Genomic DNA, 20,774 nt, shown 5'->3' on the forward strand with positions numbered 1-20,774 from the left:
CATATTCAGAGACTTTAGAGGCCAGAGCCTATCCTGGTAGCAATGATCTTGAGGCAGAAATCAGCCCTGGTCAGGATTCCAGTCCAATACACATAAAGACGCACCCACACTCATTGTCAGAAAAGACTAATACACAGTCACCAACTAACCTAACATTTTGACTTTTCTGAATAAATGCACTACTGTAGGTTGAGAAGCCAAATTACTTCAGATTGCATCACTCACAAACAGCCTAATTTGCCTCTTTTTAGCCAGAAAGCATAAATTTACACAGATTTCTTCTTCTAACCCTTCTCTTACAGCAGACGGCAACAGCAATTTAGCTTTTGCCCACAAACCAATACTTTACTTCAAGATCTGGAAATAAAAGAAACTCAACAAAATAAACCTGACTGGCAAACACCACAAATCACGTAGTAGGAATTTGTTACATTTAAATTAATAAAATAAATAGTCAAAAAGTGAGAAAACAATAGATGACATGATTGTGTACTGGCAGCTTTGACACCAGAAAGTGCCAGGCCTGAACTTTGATTTTAGGCTGAGAAGTTTTCAGCTTTTTTTTCTATCCTTGGCCTGTTTAGAGTACACTTGTGTGCCTGTGTATGTGAAAAAAGAAAAAAAAAAGACATGCCATTATACATTAAGTCCTGCGGTGGGTTGGCACCCTGCCCAGGATTGGTTCCCTGCCTTGTGCCCTGTGTTGGCTGGGATTGGCTCCAGCAGACCCCTGTGACCCTGTGTTCAGATTCAGCGGGTTGGAAAATGGATGGATGGATTATACATTGACACTGAATATTTCATCCCAAAATCTCTCATTTTCTCAACCGTGTTTCCTGGTGAAGGTCATGATGGCAGCAGGCCAAGCAGGGCAGCCCAGACTTCCCTGTTGCCAGCTAAATATTCCAGCTCTTCCTGGGGAATTCCCAGTTGGTTCCAAGCCAGCCAAGAGAACTAATCCGTCCAGCATGAACTGGATGTGCTGCAGAGTCTCCACCCAGTGGGATATACCCAGGGTAGCTCTCGGGGAAGCTGCCCAGGGGGCTTCTTTACAACATATCCAGATCACCTCAACAGGCTTTCCTCAATCTGGTGGAGAAGCAACTCTACTCTAAGGCTCCCCCGAATCACTGCATTTCTCCCGTTGTCACAGAGTGTCAGTTAGATTTTTCTTGCTTGTACTTGTGATCTCATTCTTTTGGCCATTACCAAACAGCCCACGATCACAGGTGAGGACAGTGATGTAAATCGACTGCTAAACCAGGAGTTTTGTATTTAGATACAGCTCTTGGTTCAGCATTACAGTCTGGCACAGCACCCGCAGAACAGCACTCACCGCTCCAGTCTCCTTGCTGATCTTACAATTCCTTTTTCCATCACTCATGAACAAGATCCTGAGATACATTAACTCCTCGATTAAGGGCAGCTGTCCCACCATCACCTAGAGAAATCAATCCACTGTATTCTGAGAAAGACAGTCATGATGCTAGACTTGGAGGTGCCCAACCTCATTCCAGCCGCTTCACACCCTGAAGTAAACCACTTGAGTGGAAGCCGAAGGTCACAGTTAGGTGAGGTAAAGAGAAGTAACAATGCTGCCCCAAGCTTCCTTAACTGGACAACCTAACATCCTCAGTTGTGCCTTGATGTCCTACCTGTGAAAACCACAAACAACAGCAGTGACAAGACAGAGCCTTGACGAAGTGCGACACCCACAGTTAACATATTTAACTTAATGCCAAGGATGAAGACACAGCTCTCACTGTGTTCAAATAGCACACAAGAGCACCCAGTCACCCCATATACCTGCAGCCCCTCCAACAACACATCCTAAGGGGTACAGTCGTATGATTTTTTCCAAATTTACAAAGTACTTGTGCCCTGGCTTATCAAACTCCCATGCATGCCCCAGGGAGCAGAGCAGGCCTACTGTTCCATGGCCAGAATGGAATCCGCATTATTCCCTTTATATTTTTGGCTTAAACATCTGAGGGATTCCTCCCTCCAGCACCCTTAAATAAGCCTTACCTGAGAGGCTGAGGAGTGTGATCCCTCTGTAGCTGAGACACACACATATTTTAAATAAATCTCATTTCCTTTTCAATTTTCATTTAATATTTTTTAAGAAGTAAAAAACACTCACCATATAATCATCATTAGTTACATAAATGCATCATTCAATAAATGATCATTTTATGCGTGAGCACTGTTCAGTATAAAAATTAGTTAAAAAAGGTAAATTGTAGCACATATACTGGCCCATTAATATCTGAGTTGTCCAGGTTTGAATTATAAGCAAAATTAAAGAACACATTTCATATTTAATGATTTAAGAAATATCTTCAAACAATTAATTGGGGGAAATTCGCTATGTACACACTATACATACTTTTTAACAATGTCACATTTAAAAAGAAAGAATGAATAATGATTTCCTACCGTATCTGAATTTAAATGAAAATGACATTATCAGCATGCACTACAAACATACAAGGTGATTCACCTCTTTTTTATTTATGAGAACACGGGATCACTAGATGGAGATGACAGCTAATTTCCTGCTGACTGTATACCCACTGGCATTTTCATGCACGCGCTGCACGGCAATATATGCCACTGACCAAGGATTGTTTAATAAATTAAGCAAATTAATCTACTGAGCCAAGTATATACACAAATAAACATTCTCAGGAAGGCTAAATGGGAGACTTGTTCAGAAGAATTACTTCAAAAAAAAAAAAAGGCTGAAAACAAAGCAAGGATTTCCAATTCAGGGAATTAATTTCTATTGATGTTGTGTTAGAAAAAAATAAAACATTAATTATGACCAACTTGTGAAATTTCATATAACCCACTTTCAGTTTTGATGTTAACTATTAAATGGACAGTAAAAACCTCATTTCACCTTAATCTAAGCATGCTGGACTGATTACTTGTACAAATGTTGAAAATATACCAGGAGAGGAAAATTATTTCTTCGGTGTTGTCGCATATGCTTGGTTGACTTCCACATTGAGTGCATTTATTTTATCTGACCAGAAATCCGTGATTTCATTTAGCTGTGATGTGCCCTCTCCGAATCGCTGGAACCAATACGCTTTATCAAGGGAGTCTACCTTCCACGAGTCCTCGAAATCCCTCTTGGTTAAGATTTCACTTAGTTCACTTCCAGAGGTCCGGCTAGGCTCACGCTCAAGAATTGACCATATGTTTGGAAAGGCTTCGGGGTCAGAGCACCTTGTCTCCGTCTTCTGGGAAGGCTCAAAGGGTCTGAGCTGATGTTTCTCCTCTGTTCTCAACTCCACTGTCGCCCTGAGGGGACTAAAGGTCTGATTGCAGGTCTTTAACTGCATCTCAAGCTGTTCTCGTTTTACTTGTTCCTCCTCCAGGAGTTGTCTTTGGTGAGTGTTCTCTTTGCTCAGGGCGTTAAGCTTAGGGGGGGAAACAAACAAATAAAAATGAGTTTGTGAAGGGAGAGGAGATACATAATATAACAAATTTAAAATTACAGTGTTCAAAAGAAGATTGACAGGTAGACAATATGCGAAGAGAATTAGTGTCATTCAATCATACATCAAACCAAGACTATACATTTGTTCTAATTGCACCCCAAAACATGCAGGCACCTCACTTACAGGATGAAATGATATTTCAAGACCAAAAGCTTATAATTTCAGACAGGCTTTCTTGTAGGAAAAAATTTTAATCAGCTTTTATTTTTCTTAATTGTAGTCATTATAATGTACATGGAACTGACTTGCATATTTGAAGCTGACAGCAAAAATTATAGGGACATTCTGAATATTTAAAAAGCAATTAATCAGAGCACCTGAGGGTCTCCTAAGTAGCCACCTTACTTAACCACCCCTCTTTGTAGATGGAGGTCATATATAATCAGGCCAGGTCCTGTAGAATGGGAGGGCCCACCAACCTGCATTTAGAAAAGGCGTTCTCAAGACAAATTCTGATTTCTTCGATGGTGATAAAAAGAAGATGATAAAAACGAATGCCTTGCTTCACCCGAACGTGGCCAAGCAGTTGTGGGCGAGTGGTATGTCTGACATTAGCAACTGGACAGAGATGAAAGCTGCATTAGAGCTCCCATCAGTCTGTGGCTTATGGAGGAAGCATGATGCTGCCAGAAGCTATAAAAACAGACTTATGTTCACAATGTATTTTTACTTAGATCCCCAACACTGCGGCTCCTGCTATAATGAATGCACACATAACCTCAATCACATGTGCTTATCAGCCTTTTGGAAACAACAGTACAGCACTTAAATGATTTTACAGATCTACACATCCTTGTGATTTTCCAGACTGATCTCCTAACATCTGCAATGAGGCTGTAGAAAGTCCCAAAAACATTCCTTGCTACATAATAGCTTTGTGCTACTGAATCTATATTTTCTCATTAGGAAAGAGGAAAAAAAAGAAAGAAGAAATAGTTTAAGAGATGTTTAAGCTCCGCACTTGTATCTCCATTTAATGAAGAAGAAAAAAATTGGTCAACTTTTTCTTTTTTTTTTTAAACAGGATAATGTTTTTGTCTGTCACTTACCAGGAGTTATGTGTAGTGAAGAGTGACAAAACCTGTTTATTTCAACAAAACTCCTGATACAATGGATGTCAATTATGACTAACTCTAAACAATCAAAAAAAAAAAAAAAAAAAGAAATCTGAAAATAAATCTCCAGTTACTCATGTTGCAGCATAATCCATTTGTCAGTTGTGTATTCCAAATGTGTATTTTACCTAAAATACTACTAAATAAATCATATTTGGAAAAACTGTGCCTCTCCCCTTATTTGTTGGACAATAAGCCACAAATCCAGTACTTCCGGATGTTACATCAGCTGTTTGTAAATTTCCCTTCTGTTTGTTGAGGCACCTCAGATACTGTATACACAAATTCAAGGCAAACTTCCATCTTATACAATTCAATTCAAAAGCTTATTCTCATTTCAGTGCTGCATTTTTGTTCAGAGAGGTTTTTCCAGAAAAGCTTTGTTTAGCAGTATTTTACCAAAAACGTGTTTTGTGAGTATATGACAGGATACCTGACATGGAAAATGCAACTTCAGTAATTTGAATTTTTTTTTTGTGGATGTCTGCTGTTGTTCATTATTTGTCACCCCTTGTGCCATTTAAGAATTTTGTTATTTTCATTCTTCATAAAAACATATGATTAAAATTCTTCGCAACCACAACTACAAACATGGTGTAAAAAAACAGATACAAAAAATGATAAGTTTTGAAGGCAGTAATCCTTTAATAAAAATCAGAATATTTGCCAAAATTTGGGCGACTTTTTTCTTTTGAAATTACAAAAATAATTAGCCAAGGAGTACATTTCTTTCACTAATGAATATTTGGAAAAATAATTTAACATATAAAATACAAAAATAAAACATGATCACACGTCATCCAAAATGAGTAAGGACATTTATAGACATCTGGACCATATAGCCGTAATGAATCAGCAATTAAATGTTAAGAAATGTATATGATTCATCAAATTTTTCTTAGATAACAGAAAGATTTTTGAAGTTGCACAGAGAGGAAGACGACAATAAACTTAATAAAAGTCAGCATTATACTGGGGTGCCATGCTGCTGTGGGGGATACTGCTACTGCCTCACAGCTCCAAGTGCAGAATTTGCATGTTCGTCCCATGTTTGAGTGTGTTAACTCAGGGTACTCCAATTCTCCCATAACCAAAATGTGTGATTAACTGTATAAAGCTATGAATGTAACTGTGTGTATGCAATCAACTTCTGCCCCAGTCATGTTTGGCTTGTATCCAGTAATTGCTCCAGTGCCCAGCTTGCCACCTTCGATTAACAGAAAATTCATGGATGATGATGCTACTTCTGCGCTTGGGGTAAAATCTCAACATAATATCAGATTATTGATTAGTGTTCCTTTCTAGACCTTAATTTGTACAGAGCACAACAAGCTAATACTCAGTTTCTTGCAAAATGACTGTATATTTATTTTACTTTGGTGAAACAACTTTCCACTCTCAGTTGGCTTTTGATCACTTCTGAGGTTTGAGGAAAATTTTTTGAGTTCTTTTTAATTGCTGCACAATTTTGTTGCTTATTTATTTGAATTTGGCCAGGTGCACATCGTGTGTATTTATGGGACTAGGGAAGTACAGTATAATGAAAATAATTATATTTGATACACTTTAAGTAAAGGCACACCACATATTTTCTTTGAACAGTAAGGTCACAGTATTCAGTAGCCTGCAGAGAGACCGGCTTAAAGTGACTCTGAGCAAGATTATATGTGATCTGTCGACTTGTGAATTAGAAGAGCAGTTAGTGGACTTGTATTCCATTAGAGAGGGTGTGATGTTAAAAGATCTGAAATGCCTAAGGACTTCAGATTACAACACTGATGATGTACCTAAGAAATTTGTAAAATACAGTTGTCTTTATTTTTAGATATAAATATTCAGATGAATTTTGATTAATAATCCCATTATGATTACAATTTAGCCCTGTGGTGGGCTGGCGCCCTGTCCGGGGTTTGTTTCCTGCCTTGCGCCCTGTGTTGGCTGGGATTGGCTTGGGCAGACCCCCATGACCCTGAAGTTAGGATATAGCGGGTTGGATAATGGATGGATGGATGGATTACAATTTAAGAAAAGAAATCAGGGCTTAAAGCAATATGAACTTCCATATTGTTGTTACTTCTTTACCTGGTAGTAATCCATTCATAAACAGATATTTCTGTAACACTAGAATTGTTGTTCCTAGTATGATGTTTGATACAGAGAGGTGCACATATACAGTGATTTGCCATTTTATTAGATCTGCATAGCCAGTAGCAGGTTGTACGTTTTGTCCTTCAGAACAGCATGAATTCATCTCGGCAAGTATTCTGCAAAATGCAAGGAATTGTTCCATTTGGAAATGACAGTTGCTGCAAATTGGACAGCTGCACAGAATAGTTATTTCCACCTTAGCTCAAAAACGCTTGATAGAGTTGGGAACTGGGGATCATGAAATTCACTGATGCAATGAAAACTCACCATCATGTTCCTGGAACAATTCTGTGACAAATATGTGCTTTGTGACATGCTGCATTGTCATCTGAGTGTGGATAAACTGTAGTCCGAAGGGGTGAATTTAGTCATGAACAATATTTGGATATGCCTTGTCATTCAAGTATTATTAAGTGGATATCAGGGGCTCTATTGTGTGCCCCAAAAACTTTCCTCACACTTTCTCACTGCCACTATTGACCTCTATTGTTTGCACCAAACAAGATGGCTCACAGGCTTGTGTTATTTCCACCCAATTCTGATGTTTTACGGAACCTTTTCTGTGCTTCAGTTCATTTAATCTGTTTAGTCTAATAGAACTGTCACTTGAATTTACTGCCACAGTTTCTCCGTGGTACAGCTTGATCCACCATTGTCACTGCAGGGTTTCAGGTTAACTACTGTTTTAACAAGATGCTCTGTTTACAACTTTACTCTAATTTTTTGTTTATTTTAATAACAATAACAATAATTCTTTACATTTATATAGCGCTTTTCTCACTACTCAAAGTGCTCTCCACACAGGGAGGACCCGGGAAGCGAACCCACAATCTCCTTACTGCAAAGCAGCAGCCCTACCACTGCGCCACCTGTGAGGATAATTTTGACTAGAAATGCTAAAATCCAAGAAATTTGGTAAATGTTTTGTATAAATAATCAGCAACATGTAAATGTTACACAGAAATTTGAAGTTCGTGTCGAATTCCAGCAACTCAAAATTTGGTAGATTTAATTTTCATCTTCTTTTATGGCATATTCTGCAGAGAAATGGAACGTCATTTGCCAGTACTCTGCAGCTAGAATGTCTGCTAGTATAACACACAGAGTCTGCAATTTATTCCATGTTTAATGCTAATGTAGGTGGTTGGTGCCAATATAATGGGAGGTGGGCTGTCAAACGTGCAGCATGCCTTGTCCTGTGTGCCAGTAGGATGCCTTCATCTTTTTCCCATTCATGCCCACTCTGTACTATGGCAGACCTAATCATGTTATAAATGTGGCCGATTCTGCCGGCTCCAGTTTGTTTATAGCCATTTTAGTTCAATGAAGTAAAGGGAATGAACTAAGTAAACACAGTAGACTGGGCGATCTTTATTCAACTAGATAAGACCTGCTTATGCAATGCAGGGTACGACAGTCATTTGTTAGTTTGCACGTGCGCCCACATCTCATACAGCAAATGCCAAGAAGTAACTGACCTATAAAAGTAAAGACTACACTTACAAATGTTGATCATTCTTTTCCTGAGGAATTCTACATATGCGAAAACCTTACGCACTACTAACATACATTTAAAAGAGCAGTGACATTACTTCACTAGAATATTAAAGTGTGGGTTCAAATGAATTAATTGAAAAAAATTAAGTAATAAAACACGAAAACCACTCATGGGCTCATGAATGCTTACATTTGGAAAGGCGTTCTCCAGTTGGAAGAAAGAGAGATTGAAAACTTTAAGAGCACAAAATCTTCACTTAAAAACACAATGTTTATAAACAAACATCATTTTCTGTTATGAAAACTAAAATATAGAGTAACATAAGGATCTATGTACCTGTAAGCAGAAAAAATAGCCCAACTGCAAATTAACACCATCAGGGCTTACAATGGCTGATATTGAGAGCTGTAATATGTGATATTAGATTGTGTCCTGCTGACACTTCTTTTCATAGTGTGTCCATATTGCACACTCCAGTATTTCAGTATAACTAAAGTATGCTTTGCCTCTGTTTTGTTTGCTCGACTATAACCTAACTGTTGCTTCCATGTCTGTGTTACTGCCACCGTGGGAACACTTACTATATTGTAAATTTTGATTGTGAATGTCATTCGAGTGAGCAAAATGAAGAAGACTGGTGAGGATATACAAATCCCATTTTATCTTGGATAGTCAGTGCTCATTGTATATAAAAAAAAATTAAAAATGTGATTTGGTTTTATTGACATCACTAATTTTGATTCACTAATTCGCCACAGTGTCATAGATTGTAGATTACAAGGTTCCAAATTTGTATCTTAGATGTCAGCATACAAGACTACAAATTTTCTCCATTTCCATGTTGTCTTTATAGCGATTCTCGTGTGACAAGTGTGCAGCCTTCATCGTTCTCTAGATTATATATAATACCTAATACAATGTAAATGCTATGTAATTAGATTTTACGCTGCATAGTTTATGGAATAATGACTTCGGCAAGTGATATGCTGCTTTTCAAAAGATCTAAGAATTTTACTTTCTCGTCGAGAGACATCATGTTACACTCCCTCTTAGCCTTAGCCTCTGCCACGGCTTCTATCAGCCGTGCACAACCCGTTTCTGACCACTGTGAGCGGTGCGATTCCCTGGTGATGTCAGCTGATCTCTTTCTGTGTCAGCCCTCAACTTCTCTGCTCTTGTGTCACCACTACACTTCCCCCGTCCACAGTGCAAACACCACCCTTGTTGACAAACTGAACTGCTGTGGACTCTCAGCATGAAGCACCTCAGTTCAAAGATTTGCGATGTGGTGAACTGCCAGTGGTGAGCTACAAAACCTGTGCTGTCTTGGCTCAGAGGTGAGCACTTTGCGGCATAAGTTAAATGAAGTGCTCCATCTGTCAACCATGCAGATCTCGTCTCTGACCACTGTGAGTGGTGTGCTTCCCTGATGACATCAGCTGTGTCAGCCCACACCTTCTCTGCACCACTACATATGCCTACATGTCACTTCATTCGTGTGAATTCAGTGTTGTGCTTGGCACAAGGCAAATTCAAATTCTGCTTTTTGAAACTTTCTGGAATGTTTTTCCCCTGAATATTTCTGGTCCAGGGCGGCACGGTGGCGCAGTGGGTAGCGCTGCTGCCTCGCAGTTGGGAAACCTGGGGACCCGGGTTCACTTCCTGGGTCCTCCCTGCATGGAGTTTGCATGTTCTCCATGTGTCTGCATGGGTTTCCTCCGGGCGCTCCGGTTTCCTCCCACAGTCCAAAGACATGCGGGTTAGGTGGATTGGCGATTCTAAATTGGCCCTAGTGTGTGGGTGTGTTTGTGTGTGTCCTGCGGTGGGTTGGCACCCTGCCCAGGATTGGTTCCTGCCTTGTGCCCTGTGTTGGCTGGGATTGGCTCCAGCAGACCCCCGTGGCCCTGTGTTCAGATTCAGCGGGTTGGAAAATGGATGGATGGATATTTCTGGTCCATGGTTGATTGATTCCACCGATGTGCAGGAGCGACTGTACTGGAATGTTCTCTGTTTCATTTTTTTTTGTTTACTATTCACTTAGCCATTTAAGAACCACCCAACCCCCCGCAAGAGTACATAGATAGTAACAATACAAATAAAATGTTCAGAATGGAGCGACCTCTAAATAATTTCAAAATCAGGTCGAAACTTCACAGGTACGGAAGCTATCAATAAATGACAAAAATAAGCCCTGTAGAGAGGATTACACAAACATTAACTGTGCACTGGTCTGTGGACCACCCTGCTGTGCAGCTTGTACATTCCTCCCCATGTCTGGGTGAGTTTTCCCTCTACATTTCAAAGATGTGCAGATTAAGTTAAATGGTGACTCTAAAGTACCCATTGTGGTTGAATAGATGAGTGTGCATAGTGATAGACTGGAGTTTTATCCAGGGCCTCGCAAATGATGCTGCCATGTCAGAGCCGAGCCATAGCAATCCTAAACTGGATTAGGTGTGTAGGATAATGGATGGAATTCAAAACAAATGTGACTTTCTTACTTTACTTTAAAAATGTAAGGACACAGACAGGTAAAAAAGCTACTCATCTGATTATGGACGATCAGAATTAAATGGAGAAGTCTGGCTGATGAAAGCATACGTTAACACAGAAACTTGTAAGAACTGCGGCCTACCAGTGCCAGGATTTAGAAAATACACTTTCCAGCAGATATCTTAGCAGCAGCAAGCGCTTTCCGACAATTCCACACAGGTTACTCCCACCTAAACAAAACTTTAGAATGTCCTATCCAGTTCAGTGTGGATTAAACATCTCAGGTCGACCGAGCACAGTTTGAGAACTATACACATGTGTGAGGCACAAGCTCTGTTTACAAGACTTGACAAGTACAAGGGAGAAAAAAAATGAAGATAGTAAAACTAGAATGTGTGATACATGTCCAAAGTCAGTGTAAAGTAGCAAAATCTGTTTTACAAAGAAAGTAGACAAACTATATTTATAGAACCTCTTTAATCTCTGAGATTTTTTTTTTCTCATCCCCAAAAGGAACACATCCTTTTTAGAATGAATATAACCCTCTTGCCCTGTGCACTGGGATGATCGAGCAGAGTGAAAACAGCAGAGGAAAACAGAAAGAAGAACCCTGAGGCTAAGCTGCCAAACTGAACCAAATTATTCCCTGCATATTGCTGGATGATTTGCAAAATATTCTTCTTGTGAAAAAGGTAAAAGGATGAGATTCTTTAAATCACCTTCAAGTTAACAAACTAATTTATACCCTGTGTGGCTTATTAAATATCTCACTGTGTGAAGGCATCTGCATGCATAACACCTCTACCAATTTAAAATGATGGGGCAGACTTTACAAAACATTGTGCTTGTGACAAAAATATTGAAGGAGACTTAATGGGATAAGGTTTTCTCTTACATGGGCCAAGACGGCTACTCATTGAAATTTATGATAAAGTATTTCATGTAAAATAGACAGTTTTAGTCAACTTTGGATATTTGTTTTTGTAGCAATTTAAACATACTGTTGAATTCATCGATAAAAAAAAACCAGTAAAAATGGTCAAAGCAACACTATAGTCCATAAATATACTACGACTTGCTTAACTTTGGCACAGCTTTTCAAAATGTATATTTTGCATTCTTTATTTTAAAGTGTTCCCTGTTAATTACTGACAAAAGAATTGGATACTGTAATACCCTACGCCTTGAACTCTGTGCATCTAATAGTTCATGAACCAAGACCAGTAGTGAAGTGGAAGGAGACAGACAAAAAGATATAGTGAAGCAATAGCAAGTCTGTATTTACTGTGAATAAAACACAAATGAAATTTAAAAAATTGTCATCAACTAAATACGCAGTCCTATTAACACTCTGAAAAAACACACGAATAGCAAAAAGATAAACACAAAAATGATTAAAGTACTTTTTTTTTCTTCCACCTTTCTCCCAGAAAAAATAAATAAAGAAAGAAAAAAGGATTTGGACACTATACATAAAAAGAAAAGAATACACAGCTCATCAAGACTGCCACTAAATACTGCTTTAGGGCTCCCCTAGGGTGTACTCCACTACTAGGACAGTAACAGCAGAAAGACCCCATCTTTTATTTTCTATCCAGTTTTATATGGCTGCCAATACCTTCGCTGCATTCACTCCCTCCAATGAGGTTTTGCTCCATGATGCAGGCGACATACTCTCCCCCAGAACTCTACGTTTAAAAAAGACCCTCTGTCTTATGCATGCATGCCAAACCAGCATCAGACAGCCAAGTTTCTCTCACACTCTCTTAAGCCTCCCTTTTTATATCTTTCCCAATATGTTTAACACTCTGAGGCTCCACTACAAAACGATAAACCCTTCTTTTATTTGTAGTATTATATTAGCATTTATTATATTAGTATTATATATCACCTGACCATAGGCTCATGTGTGCGCAAACACACAGCAATGAAGCAGCAGGCTTACCAGAGTCTCAATCTCTCACTTCATCTTTCTGCACCAGGTAAGTGTATTTCTTTTAGATTAGTAAAAAAGAACTTTATTTATATCCAGGAGGAAATTTGTTATATTAAAACAGGGCTATAAATTATTATATTTTATTAATAAACCGAATTGTGTGACATGGCCCATCTCAGTGACACATTTAGTCTTGGAGGTCCAGCACAGTTTCCTGCATCTATCCATTCATAATAGGACAAGAGTCATAGGGGCTGGAGCTTATCCCACCGGCATAGGATTGTATCGTTTTAATTGCTGCTGCCATACGATTTTCGGTAACAGCATATGACTGATGGTGTCAATTTGAATAATGCAATTTTCAACTCATGTCCAAACTTTGCCTAGAACAATACAGTATTTGCTAACATTTAAGAACAAGACACTTTTAAAAAACATCATTTAATTAGGTTTGATTTATTTGGCTTTGACTAGAAAAAGACTGTAGACTATGTCATAATCCAACTTCAAAGCCTTCTAGACAGTTGCAAACAATTTCATAAAAAGTTTACATACCCATAAGACTGCCTGCAGGTAAGCACACAGCTTTGCCTATTCATTCCCTGTATATAAAAATATTAAAACATACAAAAGGGCCATTTACAGCACTAGGGGTACTACGCACCTGTTGTCATATGAGAGATGTGTGTCTGTCTTTAACAGGGGAAAATCTGAAGGGCACATGGGGAAAGGATCTGAAAGTATCACAGCAGCACAACAATTTTTCTCTTACACTCTTGGCCCAGAAGAAGCCAACTAATCAGAAGCCCTTTGATATCACCAAAATCCCACCTCCTGTCCTGTCTGTTCTTGTCTCTCACCATTAAAAAGACAACCAAATAGGTAGTCCTTGCTAATTGTGGAATGGCCCAGGAGGGAAACACATTTGTGTTACTATAGCCCTTGCTTCATTTTTCAATAAACCACCACAATTAAATAGGATAGTCCATGATGCTCCAACTTTCTGTCTGATGTTTTTTCTTCTTGCTTACAGTAGAGCAGTTGGGGAGGTCCCACAGGAAATGGAAGACTAGACGAATGCGCAGACTGTCTTGGAAATGTTCAAACAGATGGTAGACAAAATGCAGTAACTGTGGATTCAGGTAGCTGCACAACCAGCCATGATCACATAGATGTCACCCACCTAGGTACTCACCCCTTCTTTCAATTCTGCTTCCTAAACATCAGGAATAAGCTGTAAAAGAAAGGTGGTGCTTAATTGCCCTCTACCAACTTGACTTAGTGCTTAAAAGAAGTTACAAGTCCTCTTAGGTTGGACTGGAATTGCAAGATGGCTTATGTGGCCTTGTCACTTCAATGTCCCGTGTTTCTGACACCTGCAAATGTAAACTGTTGGTAGCTGTCATTCTGAGTTTCTTGGTTAAAACAGATGATGCTGTATTACACTACAATCTCTTGTAATGACCATCCTTTGAGTGCTGAGAAAACAAAGTCTACCTTAGGACGGAGAAGAGGGATATGAGGGGTGAACCACAAGGCCACAGAGTTACTTTTAAGACATTGTCATTTGTACAGGAGCATTTTTGAGACTGGGAAAGAGAAGAAAGGCTACTTGTTCATCTGTAAAAATATCAGCACTAGAGTCATGCAGTGAAGTCTTATCTCCACAGTTTAAAGCACTAAACACCAGTAAGTATTGAGTAATGAAAGCAGTCTGCCGTTTCCTTCAGGCTAACTACAGTGTCATGCAGGCCTGTACATAAAATAAAAATACCCTTTACAGACTACAGAGTTTCATGTTAAAGTGGGAGTGGAAAAGTGAAAGCTTGTAAAACCACAGCACATCTGGCTGTCATGATACGCAGCAATCCTCAAGACACAGAGTTAGGCCCATTACTGGTTGCTCAAGGCTAAAATTCTGCTCTGTACTTACCAGATGAGCTGTGGTTTATTTATCTTTGGTGACAAATCATGAAGTAGGGCCATCTTTATAAAAAAAAAGAAGAGGTTATGTCAGCATTTACAATAGAGTGATATTCTATGACGTTATCCTCATTCAAGATGCAATAAAACCTCATGTAGTATAGTGAAGGTAAATCCAATAGCAGGAATTGTTCTTTCAGGGCAATAAAAAAAGCAAGTCTTGTGAATGGGTATCCATCTGGAAAGAGGCTGCAAATTCCCTGTGCATTAAAGAGGTGCCACATGAAAGTAGTCAATCCCATCAAAAAGCCTCTAAAGGACAGAAGGGAGAAAAAGGCTGGGTACTGTTCTGGCAGTAGAAGAATATCATTGCATACCACTGTCCAAGGCTGGCTTTGAGTGTGAGACAATACAGTATATCAAAGATGGTACAGGGAAAGTAACGCAACAGAAGTGAAGCAAGCTTGGCTCTTTGCTGAGATAGTGGCAGACAATCAAGGAGAGGGCATGGAAGAACATAATGTCCCCTAGAAAACAACCAATATTAATGGGCTCCAAGCAAAAATAGTCTGACCATTTTGTAGTTTTAGGGGTGATGACCCTTCAGGCTGTAACTGGGTGTGCATATGGGGGGATATAGAGTCCAAGAATATCTGGCACCCCATCTAAGGATGAATCTTGAATTATGCCTAATGATACTGGAACTGGTTCTGGCTATCCAGTTTAGTTTAATACTATTATGTTATTATGTTGCCTCACTTGTCTGTCTACCTAATTCGTTTCTGACATTGCCTATCAGGTAATATGATAATGTGTAACTGATATCAATATCACATACAGAACCACTGGCTTTAGGAACCTGTATACTGTATAAATCATAACATTTCTCGACAACCATCTTTGAACTCAACTTGCATCATGCTCCTATAAATTTACTGAAGATTAACCTCAGAGCTAATAAATTAATGGATTCTTTTACCCCACCTTATCTATTTATCTTTTTCAAAGGACAGTTTCTTACAGAATGACAAATCCATTATATGGTATTATTACAGAGTATACGAGGCAGTATCATGGCCACCTATTTGATAGTTCCAGTGTTGGGAACTGCATTTAATAAAGTTATTCTAACAAAACCTCTGACCCATTTCCTGGTGTTTTGTCACAGCATATGTGACATATTAATGTTTAAATGAGAGTGCAGCCCTGGATGTTATTACTGTGGTCAGAAGTAGTGAATGATATCAATAGATTTATGAATTTGCATTGTTCTGCATTCATTCATTTCATAAAATGTGATGAAGGGGTGCTGTAAGACTATTGTAAACTGAGCACGCCAATGCTTCTCTTTGATATGAAATGCAATTCTCAAGTAAGTAATAATACATTGTGTGATGCACAGGCCAGGCTATAAAATAAGAGTACAGTAAGGAGGTGCAGGCCAATGGCGTTCCAAGATAATGAGCTGATGGAAATATAAAGGCTTCAAGGATGTTAGACTCAGGAAAGAGTACAACGAAAGACTGAAGAAAGCAAACATTTTACCTTTAAACAGAAGCCGTGTAACACAACCCCATTTGTAATGTGTTTTTGATCAAAAAAAGATTATTAAACGTTTAATTGGTTCATACACATATAGTCTAACAAAATATTAAGATCATCTAAAAACAGTGAAGTATCACATTACATTTTAAATGCATCAAGCCGCTGATAGCAGAGGTTATGTCATGTAGAGTCTTTCAGTCTGACATTTTCAATTCGTTTGGACATGCTGAGGACAATCGCTAGCGGCACAGAATAATCAGAGAGCCGACAGAGAACACAGTGATTTGGTCAAGAGGGAAAGGGTCAGTAAAAAAGTCAGAAGCAAAGAAGAATAAGGGGCAGGTTAGGAAGTAGTCAAGAACAGGATTCAAATCCCAAAATAGGAAGGAAGTACATTCAGGTCAAAGACTTGAGCACAAGGCAAAATCAGGAGAGCAAACAAGAAAATGCAGTAAGGCATGAGAGTGAAGCAGACTCTTATACTGTAAATTGTTTGTGGATGGGCTGCTGCTGGCAGGAAGAAGGTGTGTTGACAGGGAGAATTAAACTAACAAATATACCCCTCAAACAGTGAATGACCAGCTAAGAAATAACATTTTTTGAACTGTACTTTAGCCCAGTATATTATAACGGAGTTTCCATTGACGTTGATTGTAACATTACTGTGTTCCAAGTGTCCTGCAATCAACCTCAAACCAGGTTTATTGATGCAACAGTGTGGGAAAATGTATTTCAAGTGTTCATGAGCTGTTTTCTGTAGAGCTTTCCCAGTTTTGCTTGATACCACTAAATTACTTCTGTCACATCATTTATGACACCCTACTGTACCAGAAATAAAACGGCACCATTCGCTGAAGGGTCAGTTGACAAATCTGAAGCCTGCAGTGAGAAGGGCAACCACTGTCTTGGTGACAAACTGAAACTTTACCTTAGCATATTGTACCTTATTAAAATTTGGAAGGTGACCAGACATTCCATATTTTCCAGGATAGTCCTGCATACTAGCCCCAATCTAAGCATCCCAACTTATTGTTTAATTCTTCTATATTTTAGGGACTGATTTCTGAAGCAAGCACTGTATGCAGAATTTACACAGTGAATTTCTTTACACATAGATCCTTGATAGCTGCTGTGATGGACAAACTAGTGTCCCAGCCCATAAGGCCACCGCTCCCTTACCTAGCCAGGAGGTTTTGATAATGAAAGGTCAGGGAGGGAGCGATATTTCCTTTCTATGCCAGGACACGTAAGTGGATGGATGTTACAGCAGCTACATCAGGAGTGGCATCCTTATAATCACTGAGCACCAGCTGGGATGGATGCAGGAACCTTGAGATCAGCACAGTGGTCAACTGCCTGCTATGGGCAGAGCATCTCCACATACACTGGGCGGCAGCATCCTGTCTGACAAGCCCCAGTATGAGAGTTGCGGTTTGATGGGCCTGCCCTGTTGGGTCCTATGGGGGTTGCCAGGGGGAGCTCTTGGATACGGATGTTACAAAGACCATTGTTGTCCTGCCTGACCCAGAACTGCTTCCCGGAGGCAATAGATTAAGCACTGGAAGCAATCCTGGGTCTCAAATTAAAAGAAAGCCCTCTACACGATTCAGAAGGAGTTGGAAGTCAGGTGTGGAAGAGAGAGGAGAAGTGGAGAAAAAAAAGAATAGAAAGAGTTTGTGAACAAAAGAGGTCCGTATTATTTAAATTAAAAGCACTTTAGTTGAACTAGGACTGCTGTGGTGCAATTGTGTCTGGGGGTGTGGGGCTCAGTGGCACCTCCTACAGGATACCCTATATGTTGATATACGATCTTTAATTACCAAGCACAACAGCTCTTATAAAAATTTATACAAGATTTGACCAATCAGATATCCTATGATGGTGAACAATATATCTATGTTAATATGCACTCAGGTAAGTAAGCCTACTTTAGTGGTGTATGTACCCTACAATGGATCACTTTGACTGATAAAAATAGCCCCCAAACAAAGAGAGACCCAGCTGCGCATCTCCAGCAAAAAAGAAACATTTCTTAATTGTACCTTTTTTATTATGGTGTGGTTGCCATTAAAGCTGTCAGCGACTTTTCTGACTGGTGTTGATGTTGAGTTTGACATTTGTGTGCATAATTCTACAGTGGACTAATAACGAAGCCTACATGTCTTGAAAAGTATTCAGAGCCCTTCATTTTTATCACATTTTGTTATGCTGCATCCTTGTGCTGAAATTATTTTAATTTATTTTTTTCCCCACTTCAAGCAATACTCAATACCCCTTAATGACAAAGCAAACACAGGATTTTAGAACTTCAAGTAAATTAATTAAAAATAAAAAAGTAAAATATTCCACTGACACAAGTATTCAGACCCTTTACTTGTACCTATTTCGAACCCATTTGGCAACGATTATTACAGCCGAGTCTTTTAAGGTATGACACAACAAGCCTTACACACCTAGAATTGGGGATTTCTTGTTTTTTTTCTCTGCAGATCCACTTGAACTGTGTCAGACTGGATCAAGACAGTTGGTGAAAAGCTGTTTTCATGCCTCTACAAAGATGTCCAATTGGGTTCAAGTTCAGGATCTGGCTGGGCAACTCACTGACATTCACAGGGTTGTCCCTACACCACTCTTTGTGTTATCTTTGCTTGTGCTTAGGGTCACTGTCCAGTTGAAAGGTGAACGACCTGGTCAGACTGAACTCCAGAGTGCTCTGAAGCAAGTTTGTAAGGATATCTCTGTACTTTACTCTATTCAGCCTTCCCTCAACCCTGTCTAGTATCCCAGTTCCTACTGCTGAAAAACAAACCCATAGCATGAAGTTTCTAATACCATTCTTTACCACTGGAATGGTATTAAGCAGGAGCTGAGTGGTGCCTGGTCTTGTCCATACAAGATACTTAGAATTGAGACCAAAAGGTTCAGTCTTGATTTCATCAGACCAGAGAATTCTGTTTCTCAATGTCTGAAAACCCTTCAGGTGTCCTTTTTTTTTTTTTTACAAACTCCAAGAGGGCTTTCATATGGTTTTACTGAGGGTAAGTTTCCATCTGATCACTCTGTCATAAAACCCAGGTGAGCGGAGTGTTAAAGTGATGGTTGCTTGTTTCTCCCATATCCACGGAGGTTCTCCAGAGCTCAGCCAGAGTGACCACTGAGTTATTGGTCACCTCTTTTATCTAGGCCCTTCTCCCAAAATTGCTAGGTCTGTCTTGGCAGCCAGCTTCAGTAAGAGTTGTGGTGGTTCCATATCCCAATGGAGGTCACTGTGGTCTTGGGAATAATTTAGTGCTGTTAAAATTAGTTTGTAGCCTCCACTAGATCTGAGCCTCAACACAATCCTGCGTATAACCTTTGCTGGTAATTCCTTTGACCTCATGGCTTGGCTTTTGCTCTGATACACATTATAAACTGTGAGACCTTGTATAGACAGGCATATGCCTTTCCCAATCATGTATAATCAGTTGAACTGACCAGAGGTGGACTCCAAACACAGTGTAGAAACATGTCAACAAAGCTCAATAGAATGGGATGCACTGGAGCCAAATTTCAATTGTCTTAGCAAAGGGACTGAAAACCTCACCACACCAAAGGGTCAATATGGTATTTCAGAGATGCTATTCCAGATAATACGCATCCTCTGTGAAGTAGTGAAGAAGCTGGAGGGGAAGGCGATCGCGTCAATGAAGACTCTACAGCAGGTTGGATGAAGACGGCGCAACACTGGATTCTCCAGCCAGAGAAGCGGTGGTGCAGGTAGGTGAAGCCGGCACTGTAAAAAGAAAGGGAGACCCTAGCGAAAGGAGCCGTGATGTTTCTGATCGGACTCAAGTAGCAGGGTCTCCGATAGTGGACGCGGCGGTGAGGGCCGATTGTGTGGTGAGGGCAGAGAGATCAAAAGGGCAGTCAGGACACTGGCTGATGTGTGCTGGGTGTCCAAGGGCCCTATGCCCAGAGCCAGCGTCGTTCTCACGCCACTCTGCAGGGACGCAGATGGCATGGGGTCTCTTCCTTTCCCAAAGGGAGACCCAAACCGTCAAGGCAACCCAGAAAAAGAGGAAGACCCGGAGGAAGAAAGCCGGCTTCTCCAATAAGGGAGGACGTGAGGTTGGGAGCTCATGTCTGGTGACGGGCCACAAGCCCCAAAGGCAGCTGAGAAGAAGGGGGTGCGAGCGGGTCCCATCAGATGTACCAGTATGGGGGGCACGGAAACCTCGGAGGCGGTGCCAAAGTGGCAAGAGCCGGGGTGCTGGTCGAAGGGGGGAGCGTTGCCGATACGAAGTAAAGAGAGACGCTGAGTGGCGGCGTCAAGGCAACGTCTCCACCCCTTGTTCTAGTTTGTGTCTTGCAGGACCAGGCCCTGGATTGGAGTGTGTCGGCTCCCCACCGTTGGAGACCTGCCCTTGCGGGATGGGCCGCTGGCCCCTACGGGTCTCAGCTGACGGAAGGGCAATGTGGAGGGTGGCTGTGGGCTGTGCCCAGCCAAGACACTGAGAAGGACCACGAGAGGGACTACGCCTCCCCTGAACCACGAGAGGGCAGCTGCCCTTGGTTTGTGTGGGGGCCACGGAAATTGAGCATGGAAGCTGAACCCTATAGGGGCC

General features: G+C 40.3%; 1 protein-coding gene across 1 annotated transcript in view; it reads right to left on the reverse strand.

Moving 5' to 3' along the window:
• Positions 1-2,100: 2,100 nt before the first annotated feature.
• LOC114653241 (centromere-associated protein E-like) overlaps positions 2,101-20,774 on the reverse strand; it is a 402,188-nt gene continuing 383,514 nt past the window's right edge. The window contains exon 34 of the mRNA XM_028803441.2: positions 2,101-3,431. Within this exon, the coding sequence (XP_028659274.2) occupies positions 2,970-3,431 (462 nt within the window). The 3' untranslated portion in view covers positions 2,101-2,969. The remainder of the gene's footprint in view (positions 3,432-20,774) is intronic.

This window comes from Erpetoichthys calabaricus, chromosome 6 (assembly GCF_900747795.2).
Source record: "Erpetoichthys calabaricus chromosome 6, fErpCal1.3, whole genome shotgun sequence".
NCBI lineage: Eukaryota > Metazoa > Chordata > Cladistia > Polypteriformes > Polypteridae > Erpetoichthys > Erpetoichthys calabaricus.